This window comes from Eleutherodactylus coqui, chromosome 6 (genome assembly GCF_035609145.1).
Source record: "Eleutherodactylus coqui strain aEleCoq1 chromosome 6, aEleCoq1.hap1, whole genome shotgun sequence".
NCBI classification, from domain to species: domain Eukaryota; kingdom Metazoa; phylum Chordata; class Amphibia; order Anura; family Eleutherodactylidae; genus Eleutherodactylus; species Eleutherodactylus coqui.
The window spans coordinates 2,670,370-2,685,214 of NC_089842.1; the positions used below are offsets into that span (position 1 = coordinate 2,670,370).

Consider the following 14,845-nt stretch of genomic DNA (forward strand, 5'->3'; position numbering starts at 1 on the left):
AGCGATCCAAAAGCTAAAAATGGCAATAACAGAAAGCTTTAATTCCATCTGGCTAAGTTTCCGTCACGCAGCTTAAATGGAAGACGGCAAAGATGGTAAAACCTGCAGAACAAAACTACATAAATTCGGTAAAGCCAACAATTAACGGTTAAAAGCCACCTCCTAAGACAAGCCGCACGGTTGTGGTATTGCGGTGGTTTCTGCAGCAGGTTGCGCCAGGCTGTGTTCTCGCTGCAGATCCTCGTTGCTTCCGTGGATTGGGGTGAAACGGTCGGCGGGGTTTTACTTCCCTTCACAATGAATTTCCTCTTGATGAAGTAACTTTCCTGTTGTCTCCAGGATGTCACCTCCACAAAAGGCAATGAGTTTGAAGACTATTGTTTAAAACGAGAGCTGCTCATGGGGATTTTTGAAATGGGATGGGAGAAACCGTCTCCAATTCAGGTTTGTTAAATGGCGCCTAATTATAATATTCAAGGCCTGTTAACGAGTTGTGTCTTACCAGATTACCGTCTCCTTCTAGGAGGAAAGCATTCCCATTGCATTGTCTGGTAGGGATATCTTGGCTAGAGCAAAAAATGGAACTGGCAAGAGTGGAGCCTACCTCATTCCCTTACTTGAACGGCTAGACCTAAAGAAGGACTGCATACAAGGTGAGCATACGGCGCTTGGGGAAACGAGGGCTAGTTCAGTCCTTGCAGAAAACCGAATGCATGAGACGGAACAGAGAGCTTTGGTCTCAGTCTGTTTTCGTCCCTGTTGGTCTTACACTCGGCAGAGAAGTGCCGTAAGTAACCGGTCTCTCTAATGTTTTGCGGGTTTTCTCCCTCTACAGCAATGGTGATTGTACCCACTCGAGAACTTGCGCTTCAGGTCAGTCAGATCTGCATCCAAGTCAGCAAGCATATGGGAGGGGTTAAAGTGATGGCAACAACCGGAGGCACCAATCTAAGAGACGATATAATGAGGCTGGATGATACAGGTAAAACCGGAAACTGCTCCGCTTGGGGAAGGGCCATGGGATGGAATTAGACGTAGTATGGCTGGAATTTGGGATGCTGCCAGCAAATATTACACAGCAATTAAATGTATAGTTGTGACCGGCCTGGGTAGTCCTGTGTGTATTAATGTAGATACGTATTTTGCTACAGATTTGCTTTTGAGAGTCCAAGTTGGATGTGAAAGCCCTGGCCTGAAAAGTTAGAGCAGCTGCACCTTTCACCAACTTTCGTCAAGTCAGAGACTTCAAAGTGTTCCACTAGAGACCCCCACTTGTAGCTAGAATGAGGGAAACTCATCCAAGTGCTAGAACCCTAAAGTTGTAGAGTTGGAAGGGACCTCCAAGATTATTGGGTTCAATCCCAGAAATGCTATCTTCAGGTGTCTTTGCTACTTTTTGGCTTTTCCTGACAGGAGGAGCTGATTCCTAGGTGCTGAGGGACCCCTGACTGCCCTCGGGAGCTGCCGGTAAATCCTGCTGCTCAAGTTCTAGAAGGGTCCCAAGCGATATCTACCGCAATGGTGGGTTAGTGTGGTGTCGCATATTATTCAGAACGAAGCCACTACTCCTGCTTGGGCCGGGCTCTCATAGTGGAGTTTAATAGCATAGAAGGTGAAGCGCTGAGCGAGAAGCCTGCGATCTAGCAGTGAAGTCTGTCAGTGTAAATGCTTTGCACGAGCGCCAATGATGTCAGCGGTGACATCAGCACTCCTGCAGTAGTTTACCTGACGGCCCATGTAAAAGCCATTCCTAACATCTAGACGCAAACTGTAAGGGGAATTTATGTGCTTATCAAAGAAAAGGCCCTCCCAGATTTCGTATAGAAGTCTGGGCCCAGGAGAAATACAAATCACACCAGCCTGTGCGGTATCAGATGATTTCTAATTTATTCTCAGGTGTATTTGGTTTATATACCATAAATGACATCACAGGAAAAGTACATACCTCCAAGATGCATGATAGGCTGAAACTAAAATGATTAACATAAGTTACACCTCTTAAGGTGTAACTATAACATGCAAGGGAGGGGGGGGGGGGGGTCTGGAGACTCTTATCTTGTCTGTCTACCCCATACTGGTATAGAAAAGGTTTTGTTTAACCCCTTCACTACTTATACTAGCAGCAGGCTATATCTTTCTAGTCTACAATCCAATAAAAGAACAATTAACTGATACATTGATCTACAATTTTCTTAGCACAAGCCTCACCATCTGCCATCTTTCTAGTCTATACAGGTTTTCCTTCTGTTCTGTGGCTCGCTCGCCCGACCTCCTGTTTCCTCCCCCACCATTGGTCCACAATAGACTTCTACATTATTAATGCTGAAAGCTAAAATTATGGCCTGGAATCTGCGTGGCCCTAATTCTACATTAGTTGTGAGATGTGCCAAAAAATCCTCTCCCCATATCTCTCGTGTTATTGAAAAGCCTTTAACTGGCCTGTAGCTTCTTGCACATGAGAAGGCCCGGGTGCGGAGGGGCGCTGAGCTACTGGGCTTTCTGTTCTCCATAGTGAAGTCCCTACCTTCCAAGACTGTCGGTGGGATCTGATCACTATAATTTCTACTGCATGATATGGTAAATAATTTTGCGCTGTCACTAGTTTTCATCCCTCCCCGTTCCAGGTTTGACTCTTAGAGCAAATATGGATTCAGCTGGTGTCCTTCCCAGTTGCTCCAGCGTCTTGGGTTGGAGAGGTCAATGGTCGTAGGCCCTACCCGCGGTCACCGGTCTTCGTTGGACCTGGTCTGTGCTTTGTTTAGCTCCTCAAATTATATAGATAAATGACGTGTGGGATTTCCCACAGAGGTATTTTCTCGCGCTACTCGGACGCTCACAAAGCCTTATTATAAATCTATTTGTTGCTTGGGTCACAGGACTTGTTACCAGCTTGTTAGATGTTCTTGGGGCATCTGATAACTCGGCCATTTAAGTTACTATGGGCATATCGCCTTACCCCTCAGTCGCACATCCAGGGTGGTTACAGAACCCTATGGTTGTAGGGCAGCTGCGACAGTCACATGTAGAATACTGGACCTTTAATGTAACTTATGGGGATCCTCTAGGCCAATGGAAGCATATAAGGCCATTATGAGGGGCGCCTTTGTGGTGGGTATCGCTGTGAGGTGGGCAGGGCAATCCCTGGCGGAGGGGCTTACTAGAGCTGAAAGCCTCTGTTAATGATCCCTTTGGCTTAAATCGGCCGCGCTGGTTACACAACGTGAGCGTACGGTTATCAGACTTCACAACAAATGATTGAAAAGCCACCATATTTGAAATGGGGGATACAGATTGGAAGCTTCTGTCTTATCCAGCCCCTTCTGAGACCGTGGGCTGCTATCCCCAACATTACCCTGGATGTGAAGTGAAGGCCTTTTTTTTTGTCATGTAACGATGAATGATTTCAGATTTTACCTGAAATCATTTAGGGATGGGGGTGTGTCCAGAATCAGCCAATCACATGTAACCTCCTAATAGATAGCAGTCTGCACTCCGCTGCCGTTATTACAGGGATTCTGGGTCTTAGTTGATCGGTAAAGATCTTAAAGGCCATCAAAGGGGAAGGAAGATGTCAGTCAGGAGAATGGGGCCAAAACATGTCCAAGGCATTACATATACCATGGGGCACAGGGTAGACCATCAGCAAGAAGGGGGCTAATGGGCCAACAGACATCGCCAAGAATTGGATGGCCCTCAAAAACTGAAGAGACCAGAAGAACATTCTTCTGGGAGGCCGACAGCAACACTAAAGGAGCTGCAGGAGTTTCTAAGTCCTGGTTGTGTAGTCATGTGACAGCCATCTCCCCTGTTCATATGTCTGTACTGTGGGAGAGGGGGGACAAGACGGAAGCCTAACGAGAACATCCAAGCCCTCCCATGTTTTACCAGAACCTCCATCCCGTCTACCAGAAGTCTGAGGGGACGTGTTCTGTCCAACAAACTCCAACACTGCTGACACCAGAAGACCCCCAGACCGCAGTGACTATGGTGGGCGCAGCATTGTGGGGGCTGTTCTGCAGGAACCGGGGTTTAGTCAACGGGGAAGGAATTGTGAACAGTCCCAAATATCAGTCCATGTTGTCCCAAAACCTTCAGGCCTCGGCTGAAGGTGAAGAGGAATACTAGCCCTCTTTTGTTGGAAGTGTACAAAGGGATAGTCTTCCCCAGTCGATGCAGGGGGCCCTAGTTGCTGACTTGCTGAAGCCCAGAAGGGAGCTTTGTCTGCCAGATTCTTACTGCCCTAATTCCCTTTAAAATACACTTTTTTTTGTCAAAAAAACAATCCCCCCCCTAGAAGTTGTCATTTTGCTGCAGATCTGTAAATGATGAGAGTTGTGGTGATTAGATGGACGGTCACCGGAGGCCCTAAAAGTGGTTCCCCCTTGGCCTATAAGAGGCTCTCGGAGGCTCCTTGTGTGTAGTGACCTCTTCTTCCGCTTGTAGAGCTTGTTGGCCACTAGACGCCTCTACGACGCAGAGAAGAGATGTCACCCCGTTACCAGAGGGGGGCGCATTATTGGGGTGGGAGAAGCTCGATGGTCGTATTGATGAATTGTCCCCCACCGGCCGTTTTGACCAGACTGTTAGATGTTGGGACCAGTGGATGGGGGCACACAAGGTGACTGGGCTCAGGGCGCCCCCTACAGACCACCAGTAGAGAGGAGCGTCTGACCAGACTGTTAGGAGATGTTGGGACCAGTGGATGGGGGCACACAACGTGACCGGGCTCAGGACGCCCCCTACAGACCATCAGTAGAGAGGAGTATCTGATTGTCTGACAGGCACCAGCAGCTCCAACTGTTTCGTTGTCCACCATCCAGAAACAGATGGCGCCATCATTACACCGCAGTGTCTGTCAGAACCATTTCCAGGCACTTGGCTGAAGGACATTTGGTCTCACTGCCCCCATTACATGTACGGCCTCTGACCCCCACCGTCGCCCCCATTACATGTACGGCCTCTGACCCCCACCGTCACCTCCATCTGCAGTGATGTCGTGGGTGATGACACTGGACACTACAGAGGGAAACCGGGTTGTCTTCAGCGATAAATCCAGGCTTAGTTTGGGCACTGACGACGGCCGTGGTCGTGTCAGGAGACCTCGGGGTGAGCGCCTTAATCCTGCCCGCTACTGGTGTGATCTGGGGGGCCATCGCATACGACAGTCGGTCCCCCCTAGTGATGGTACGAGGGACAATGACAGCTCAGCGATATGTTCAGGACATCCTGCAGCCACATGTGTTCCTCTCATGGCGGCTTCCAGCAGGATAATGCCCGGCCGCACACACGAGGGGTCCCAGGAGCCCCCACAACATTGTCACACTGCCGTGTCTGATCGCTGATAGAACATATATGGGACCATCTGGGACACCAGCTTCCACAGCCTAGGAGTTTACATGATCTAGAGGGTCAGTTATAGCAAGTGTGGAGCGATATGCCACAGGATACTATACAGAGCCTGTATACCTCCATGGCTGGCCATATCACATCTGGTATCCAAGGTAGAGATGGTACACCAGGGTACTAGAGCCCCCATGCCCATATCACATCTTGTATCCAGGCTAGAGATGGTACAACAGGGTACTAGAGCCCCCATGCCCGTATCACCTCTTGTATCCAAGCTAGAGGCGGTACTACAGGGTACTAGAGCCCCCATGCCCACCTGTATCACATCTTGTATCCAAGCTAGAGGCGGTACAACAGGGTACTAGAGCCTCCATGCCCATATCACCTCTTGTATCCAAGCTAGAGGCGGTACTACAGGGTACTAGAGCCCCCATGCCCACCTGTATCACATCTTGTATCCAAGCTAGAGGCGGTACAACAGGGTACTAGAGCCTCCATGCCCGCCCGTATCACATCTTGTATCCAAGCTAGAGGCGGTACAACAGGGTCCTAGAGCCTCCCTACACGGGTCGGTTCTCTACAGTAAATGATCTAAGTAAATATTCTGCCTGATCGGCTTAGTGTAATCTGTAATTCACGCAGACCAGACCGGCTTTATGCCGCAAAAGGCCATGGATAGTCGCCGGCTGTTTCTGAATATTGCTGCTGTGCGATCTGATCTTAAATTATCGGGTCTTCTCTTACTGCAGCGGAGGTATCTGCCCCCTCTCCTCTGCTGCGGGGTGCTGGGCCAGGATCCTACACAAGTAGTGGCTAGTGCCTGGAGGGCTGCACTGGCCAAACTGCCTTCTATTACTAGCCCCCTCAAGATCCTTAGAGGCCCCATTCAAATTCCTAATGGGGTTTTTAGGTACCTGTCGTTTCGTCATGCTGCAGGGTTTGGGTGCCTACATATTTCACTGGATGTCAGTCTCCTTCGTACCCCGGACTTGGCTGAACCCCCTCACCCACGTCTATTCACTTCTGCCGTCCACAGCCGCTCATCCCCTAGCGAATGCATGTAAGTGGGCCCTAGATGGACCGGAGTTAAGAGGCGGATCGGCTGGAGGTATGTCCCCTCCATAGTTCGCTCGAGACACATTCAATACAAGTGTCGTTCTAGATTATTCCACCCCCCCCCCCCCCCTTGAGATTGAATGCGTTTAAGTTGGCAGATGACTTCGTGGCCGTGTAGCAAGCTGCGCCCCTTCTGGCCGGGGGTCCTGGCTGTCCTGCGTGCCCTTGTGGGGTGTCCTAGGATCTCTGTAGGCCTCCTTCATTTACTGGTTGTATTAACCACATCTGATCTGCTGGCTTCTACTTTTGCCTCGCAGCCTTTTCTTAACCCTTTATCTCCCTCAAGATGAGTCGGTCCTTAATGGGTTGTCTAATCAACAAAAATGCTCTTCAAAACCTGTCTGGTAGCGCCATCCGCTGTCCATTCCAGTCTTCCATCAACCATGGTGAAAGCTGATTTGGCTGGGGAAAGTCGCAGACTGCCAGTCATGCACCTTAATGGCATGCGCCGCTGGGAAATATAGTACAGGGCTGCCATTTAGATGGGTGACCGCATGTAGTACAGGGATTGCTGGAATAAGATTTTCCCTTCTGGCTCATAGTGGGGGATCTGAGCAGAGGACCCCCACAAGTGTCTGCATGCACCCATGAGTGGGGGGGATCTGAGCAGAGGACCCCCACAAGTATCTGCATGCACCCATGAGTGGGGGGGATCTGAGCAGAGGACCCCCACAAGTGTCTGCATGCACCCATGAGTGGGGGGGGATCTGAGCAGAGGACCCCCACAAGTGTCTGCATGCACCCATGAGTGGGGGGGGATCTGAGCAGAGGACCCCCACAAGTGTCTGCATGCACCCATGAGTGGGGGGGATCTGAGCAGAGGACCCCCACAAGTGTCTGCATGCACCCATGAGTGGGGGGGGATCTGAGCAGAGGACCCCCACAAGTGTCTGCATGCACCCATGAGTGGGGGGGATCTGAGCAGAGGACCCCCACAAGTGTCTGCATGCACCCATGAGTGGGGGGGGATCTGAGCAGAGGACCCCCACAAGTGTCTGCACGCACCCATGAGTGGGGGGGATCTGAGCAGCGGACCCCCACAAGTGTCTGCATGCACCCATGAGTGGGGGGGGATCTGAGCAGAGGACCCCCACCAGTGTCTGCATGCACCCATGAGTGGGGGGGATCTGAGCAGGGGACCCCCACAAGTGTCTGCATGCACCCATGAGATGACCCCCTTTCACTAGTAGTTTCTGAAGCTTCTCTGACCTCAATTTTTTTTTTTTTCGTGTTTTTTTTTTTTTTTTTCCGTTTTTGTCCGACCGTTCAGTCTACTCTGCATGAGACTCCTGTGCGCAGCAATCTGGCGGGTGCCGTTGTGAACTACCATAGACGTTACTGGCCGATATGCTGTTGAAATTGCGTCAGTATTTCAGTATTTTACTCTGTTCTGCTTCGCACGTTATTTGTACCCCGCAGGGTCCGCAGGGTCAAAACAAAGATTTATCAGTTTTTGTTTTTTTCCCAGTGTAAAGCCACAATATTCTGCACAAGCCTCACTTGTACCAAAAAGTGTGCGTGTGTTTTTGTTTTTTTGATAAGTGCTCCTTGAAAGGGGTGTGGTTTGTTAAGGGGTGTCTGCCTGGACTGACCCAATTCCGTATAATTTACGGCAGAAGCTGGGATAGATTATAGCAGCGGTCTTCTCCAGCTTGTAGAGCTGTGGGCCCATGGTGGCGCCAAGATGGGTCTCCTAGAGGCGTGCGCGTCCTTCTGTATCACAGTACACCGAGGATTATCTTAAGGTGGCGTATGAAACGGCTGTGGAAGTGAGCCTCCCCTAAGTTTGTCTAGAGATGCTGGCGTCTTTGTTCTTACTAACCTTCTCTCTCTTCTTCCCGCAGTTCATGTGGTGATCGCAACTCCAGGGAGGATTCTGGATCTTATCAAAAAAGGTGTAGCTAAAGTCGACCACATTCAGATGATAGTTCTGGATGAGGCAAGTACTACTTGGCACGTGATCTGTAGTGTCTGACGGGCGCGGGTGGGTGTTCGGAGGCTGCTTGATGCGTCTCGTGGCAGAGGTGTACTTTGGCGGAGCCCTTGAACATTCGTTCTGTTTCTCCATGGAAAGGGAACCCGTCGGGATGTTCGTTGCCCACCGTGTCGGCGCGCTGATGGTAGTCTCTGGATTCTGGATAAGCTGTGCTTAAAGGGCCGTCCCAGTGAGATGTTTCACCAATGTGGGGTTGGAGGGGCACAACATTGTGGGTTCCTCTTGAATGCAAATGATGGGAATCCCTCTTCAGTAAAGGTCACTGGGAGACCTTTAGCCCAAGCGTCTAAGCCAGATAATCAGTGAGGAGGCAGCCTGAACTTTTAGCATGTTTGCCTTGTCTTGGTGTGGTCCAGTTTAATCCTTGTAAGATCTTTCTATAATCTTAGGTGGTTTTGTCTATGGAGCTCGATAGAAAGTAGTAGATTAAGCTGCTTGCTTTGGATGGACACGGGCTGCTATTTAGTTTAGGTCTATTGTAGCAATGAACCAGTGAGTGCTCATATGGCTTCATCATGCTTCATGCATGTACTTGCATTGGAGTGAACCCCAAATTTTGTGCCGGACGCCCAGACATCTCTTAATCCGAGCTGAATGGTGATGTGCTAGGAAGTGTAGGCACAGCCACCTACCTGCCCTCGAGATGCCGGGAACAGAAGCGATGTGGAGGAGCGTTCTGGGCCAGACTGCGGCTCTGCGGGTTTACATGTGCGTAGCAATGACAGACATCCACAGCTTCGCCGTTGACTTCTGCCGCGGTCTTCACGGGTGGATTCCGCTGTGCGAATATACCCATAATGTGCAGTTTGGGCTCCGCTGCATTTTTTTCTTCCAGTCTTTAAATCCCAAACTTAAGTCAAATACTTTTTCTTTTCTAGGCGGATAAACTGCTCTCTCAAGACTTCGTGCAGATAATGGAAGATATAATTATTACGCTACCTAAAAACAGGCAGATTCTTCTTTATTCAGCCACTTTTCCCCTCAGTGTACAGAAATTTATGGTAGGTTTTGTTTCTCTTTGCTGAAAATTTCTTGAGTTAAAGGTGCATGTGGGGTTATGTCTAACCTATCAGGTTGTGTTAAAGGGGTTGGACCACCTATTATCTCCTATACATGGGATATCCACAGGATCGGGGATAAGGTCCTGATGTTTGAGGTGTCCCTTCTGAGAGCCCCACTAATCTCGAACAAGACACCAGTGTCCCCCTCTCCCTGCTGGTCACTCTTCCCCTGCAGTGGAGTCATTGTGATTGGAGTGCCGGCCGACAATACATCTTTAGCGCTCCATGCACTTCAGTAGGGTGGAAGCTCCTCCGACCAGCCCACCCAGTCAGTCTCTTCATGACCGCAGGGGGTGCAGTAATAGCGTGAGGGGGACACCTTCCTTTCTCAAGATCAGTGGGGGCTCCGGTTCTGTCAGGGCTACTAACATGGTTTTTAATGTCATTTTAAAGCTAGGTCTTGACTCTACAATGACACGGGGTGTCCGCACCCCTCACAGAACCGGAGCTACAGCCGCCTGACGTTTAGATGGGAATACTAAATTTCACAGCTGTCGTTTCAGTCAGTGTGTGCAGAGAGGGGAGAGAAAGCCCAGCGGCTGCAGAGAGGCTCCGATTCTCCTGTACATCTCCCGGTCCCAGGGGTGGGGGACATGAATTTTTGTTCAATATCCCCATCAATCAGAGAACATATTTGCTCTCTGATTATCACATATGGGGTTTTCCACAGAAAAGAATTGAAATGAGTACCTGGTCATCTAATCGCTAATGTGCGTTGTATAACCCTGCATTGCTGGCATCTGAACGTTTTTACAGAAAAAACAAACTTTTCCTCTTACTCAAGGCTTTAAATATTGAAAACTTAAAAAGAACTAACAAACTGCGTATAATTGGTGTCAACACATCCGTACCTACTATAAAATACTACATGTATCCAGCAGAGTAAATGCAATCAGTGCAAAAGATTAACAAGTTGCATCTACCTCAGAAGGGCGCAAGCTGTCCCACAGAAGACCAGCCTGGCGCGGCCAAATATAAGGGTTTTGTTTTAATATACAAAAAAAATTAAATCTCAATAAAACCTCCATAAATCTGGTGTTGGCCAGTAGAGTAACGGTAACAACTACACCCCGTGACCGGCACCAGAACAAGAGAAAAAAAGGAATAAAGTTATACAATCCATTAAATGTATCCAAAAGTGGTTCTTATAAAAACTAGAAATCGTCACACAGCTACAATGAGGGAAGGAAATAAGTGATGACCGCTGGAACCCGCTTTACTGTCAAGGCTTAAATTGGTTATGTCACAAAGGGGTTAAAATGCACAAACTGAGTTCTGTGCCAAATATGAGACTTAAAGTCAGAATCTACAATAAAAGTGATACGTAATGTGACCGTTGGGGGGCGGAGGGTTAAAAAAAAAAAGTTCTTGGAGTGTCAAGAGTTTTGATCAGCGGTGGTCGGGTTCTGAGCCGCTGATCGCTGGAGTGAAGCGGCAGAAGTGCCCCTCGCTCTTCAGCCAGTCTTGGGTGAGCGGCCGTGCTCCCTTATTCCAGCAGTTCATGGGGTTCTCAGCAGCCGGGCCACCATACTCCAGCGTTGGCCGTGTCGCTCTGTATGTAAGGTTAGGTTGGGCTTGAGGGGATTCTTCAGGGCAGATGGAAGGGCTTTTGTCCGTCCTCCCAGTATAGATGTCCGCTGTGACCGTACCCCGCTGATTGTCCTTTATTCTCTTACAGTCCTCTCACTTGCAAAAACCTTATGAAATTAACCTGATGGAAGAGCTAACACTGAAGGGGGTAACGCAATATTATGCCTACGTGACGGAAAGGCAAAAAGTCCACTGCCTGAACACACTCTTCTCCAGAGTAAGTACCTGTGGCCGCCGTTCTTCGCTCGGGCGAGGTGGATGGTTTTGCTTCGTCTCCTTTGTGACTAATACCGCTGAGGTTAGGATTTGCATACTTGGAATGGAAAGTAATTGCATGTTCTGTTCTGAGCCGACCTGATTTAGCTTCCTGTTTTTGCACGGCGTGAATGCAGTATACAGTGCAGGTATATCATGGAGATCTGCTGTGTAAGGGGTTCCTCTCGCTGCACCGCCCCATTGTCATCCCACTAGTGAAAGTATCGCTTTCATATGGTAAAATCCGGCTGCTATCATGTGTGTTGGCGTGTGAAGAATCGCGGTGCATCGCCTGTCGGATGCCACTTGGTTAGTCTGTTACTACCAAAGGTTAAACTGTAACCAGACTTGATGTGTCCGGAGTCTTGGCTGTAGGGGGTCTCAGCACCCAGAACCACCGCCAAAGGGCAGAATCACACCTGTGCAGTCTTGTACGGGGTCCGTGCAGAGGATACTGGAACCTTCATGGTTGACTTCCAGTGGATGAACCTCTGCGCCGTCGCCTGACGATACGCGGGCGCTGCGTTGGACTGCAGGTAGCAGAGCTGTCGTCACTTGTGTAGCGGATCCAGAGCAAGTATCGGGCATCGCTTGTCCCGAGCAAAGGGACCTGAAGCTGCGACCCCCTACTGCCCCCTACCTACACACCGACCTCTGCGCAGTCAGTGAATCAGCTCCTTCCCATTGTGTGAGTGGCCTATGAAGCAGCCATCTCTCTAAATGCACCCACCATGGTAGTCTTCAGAGTCCGGTGGGTGCGCTCTTTCATGCGGGTTTATAGGGGAGCGCCCACAGGCTCTGAATAGAAGCAGGTTAGTATACCAAATGCATCACCGGCTCCGTCCCCTGACCGCTCCATTACTTGTATCAGCGCCGCGCGGATGGGTCACGCTTAAATCTGGTTCTGCCACAAGAGGCAATGAGAACAAGTCACTAAGTTGGAATGGCGCAGCCTTGGCTTGCTCACACCCGCATTCGCCCCCATTAACCATTTCTGCTTTTGGGGCAGAGAAACAGAAATGAAGCTTGTTTTTTTTTTCCCAGCATTGATTTCAATGAGTTTTAAAAAGCAGAAATACTTTTTTTGCTTCAGTTTCATTTAGTTTAATTTCCTTTTTTTCTTTTTTACCAAACGGGGCGAAAAACTGCAGAATGCGTTCGGTTAGAGGAAAGGAAGTTCAACTGAAATGGACAAATGTCCGGTTTTTGAAAACCCATTAAAGTCAATGGGGGAAACTGGAAACAGTCCGTTTTATTTCCTCCTTCTGCTCCACAAACAGAACTGAGAGGCGGAGATGGCGCCGGCGTGGTGGGTAATAACCTGTTGTGAAGCTGCCTCAGAACCTCTTCCATTCTCTTACAGCTCCAGATAAACCAGTCGATAATCTTCTGTAACTCCTCTCAGCGGGTGGAGCTCCTGGCCAAGAAAATCTCTCAGTTGGGCTATTCCTGCTTCTATATCCATGCGAAGATGAGACAGGTCTGTACATACTAGAGCCGCACCGTGCTGCCCGTCACCAGTCGGGCACTCCGCCGCATGTCCTGCATGAGCCCTTTACTGTATAGCAGGCGGCATGACTTGGAGCCGTGTAAAAGGCGTGTTGTACATCATGTTCTCGCCTTTTCTCGCCCGCAGGAACACAGGAATAGAGTTTTCCATGATTTCAGAAATGGATTGTGCCGTAATCTTGTTTGCACTGGTGAGATATAGTCCCGGTCTCTTGTGGTCTTCTTTTCCTGTTAGGCTGCCGTTTCCTTACTGTGCCCACCCTCTTGTCTCACCAGATTTGTTTACCCGTGGTATTGATATCCAAGCTGTGAATGTGGTGATAAACTTTGACTTTCCAAAGCTGGCGGAGACCTACCTTCATCGCATAGGCAGATCAGGTGAGAGCCCTGTAATCCACCGATGGGACAGTCCTAATAACGTGATGCAGTCAAGGATCAACGGTGATCCACTGTTGGCCAACGCAGACGTCCTCCTTGTGGCCAGCGTTGGTATTTCACTATGATCACATGTGCTGATTGTATGTCCTCCTCTGGATCAGCTGAGCTAGGTGGACGCACGTCTGGGGTTTTTTCAGCCTTTCACACTGTTTGTGTATCTGCAGAGAAGCGGACTGTGGAAAAGACACTGCATTTTTTTACAGTTCCTTTCAGGCCACTCGCACACTTGCGTTCAGTAAATGCCGCTTGAAACCACCGTTTTTTACTGCAATTTTGAGCGGTGCTTTTTAACACCCCCCCCCCCCCCCCCCCCCAATCATTGTGATGGGGTGCATTAAACACGAAAACGGTGGAAAATAAGACTACGCTAGAAAATCACAGTATTAGAAAAACGCTGCATTCAAGTGCTGGTCTGCGAGGCCTCGCTGGAGTTAGCGGCGGCGTTGTAGTGGGGTGAGCACTTGTGGGAATTCCGGTAATAGTGCAGAATAGCCCATAAATCCTGGCCACCTGACTGCTATCCGGGCTCCAGTGGGAATACTCCTCTAATGCACAGAGAATCGTCCCCTCTGTAGTAGAACAAGGACCCGACCAACCGTCGAGGATTTACAATGTACTCTCGGGCCCGTCGTCCCATCTTACTGGTAGATATTAAGTATATTATATACTTCTATTTCTTACAGGTCGCTTTGGTCATCTTGGACTTGCCATTAACTTGATCACCTACGATGATAGATTTAACCTTAAAAGTATTGAAGAACAGCTGGGAACAGAAATCAAACCCATCCCCGGCAATATCGACAAAAGCCTGTATGTGGCGGAATATCACAGCGAGTCCGGAGAAGAGAAGCATTAAGCTGCATGTGAGTATTTGGGGGACGTCCTGCTAAGTAGAAGCCGTTCTATCAGAAGTGCCCAACCTTCTCGTCATAAAGGGGTATGAAGGTCTGATGGCTGCCGCTTCACCTTCATGCGTCTGTTGAGATGACGCTGGTTCTCTGCTCCCCCATCCACAAACCACTTATGGGTGTTGTAGACTGTTCTGCAGTCAGGAGAGCGTTGTGGTAGCAGTCTAAGTTAGAGGCTGGAGGGCCAGAATGTTTCGGGGTGCAGATTTTGGTCTTTCAATTTGAATTCAAGGCTGAAATCTGCAGATCTGGGACAAAATTTACAGTAAATCAGTGATGAATTATGAACGCAGCCTAAAGGGGTTTTCCGAGACACAGACCATGGCGACGGTGGGGATGCGTGTGTATCCCTCCTTGCTGCCACACGGCTCTGGGTTCTTCGGCTGCAGTGGTCACATGGCTGTTTCCCCACGTGACCGCTGCAGCCAATAGGAGGCCCCAATTGACGTCTCCAGTCCTGTAAACCTGCTTGGGCGTCTACATTAGAAGCTCATGTGATGGGCTTACAGGACATCACCGGCCCAGGGACTGTTAGAAGCTGCGCTGAGTATATGGTGTTGGGGCCAAAACTATCAAAATGGTCAGACGATTTCTTAAGGGGCTGCATTCTGTTGAACCATTGGGAC

General features: G+C 49.4%; 1 protein-coding gene across 1 annotated transcript in view; it reads left to right on the forward strand.

Moving 5' to 3' along the window:
* The window catches only part of DDX6 (DEAD-box helicase 6), a 38,649-nt gene that overhangs the window by 20,018 nt on the left and 3,786 nt on the right, over positions 1-14,845 (forward strand). Inside the window, exons 4-13 of the mRNA XM_066606070.1 lie at positions 340-444; positions 524-653; positions 836-982; positions 8,307-8,401; positions 9,337-9,459; positions 11,198-11,326; positions 12,728-12,844; positions 13,001-13,064; positions 13,150-13,251; positions 13,995-14,174. Coding sequence (XP_066462167.1) covers positions 340-444; positions 524-653; positions 836-982; positions 8,307-8,401; positions 9,337-9,459; positions 11,198-11,326; positions 12,728-12,844; positions 13,001-13,064; positions 13,150-13,251; positions 13,995-14,167 — 1,185 coding nt within the window. The 3' untranslated portion in view covers positions 14,168-14,174. The remainder of the gene's footprint in view (positions 1-339; positions 445-523; positions 654-835; positions 983-8,306; positions 8,402-9,336; positions 9,460-11,197; positions 11,327-12,727; positions 12,845-13,000; positions 13,065-13,149; positions 13,252-13,994; positions 14,175-14,845) is intronic.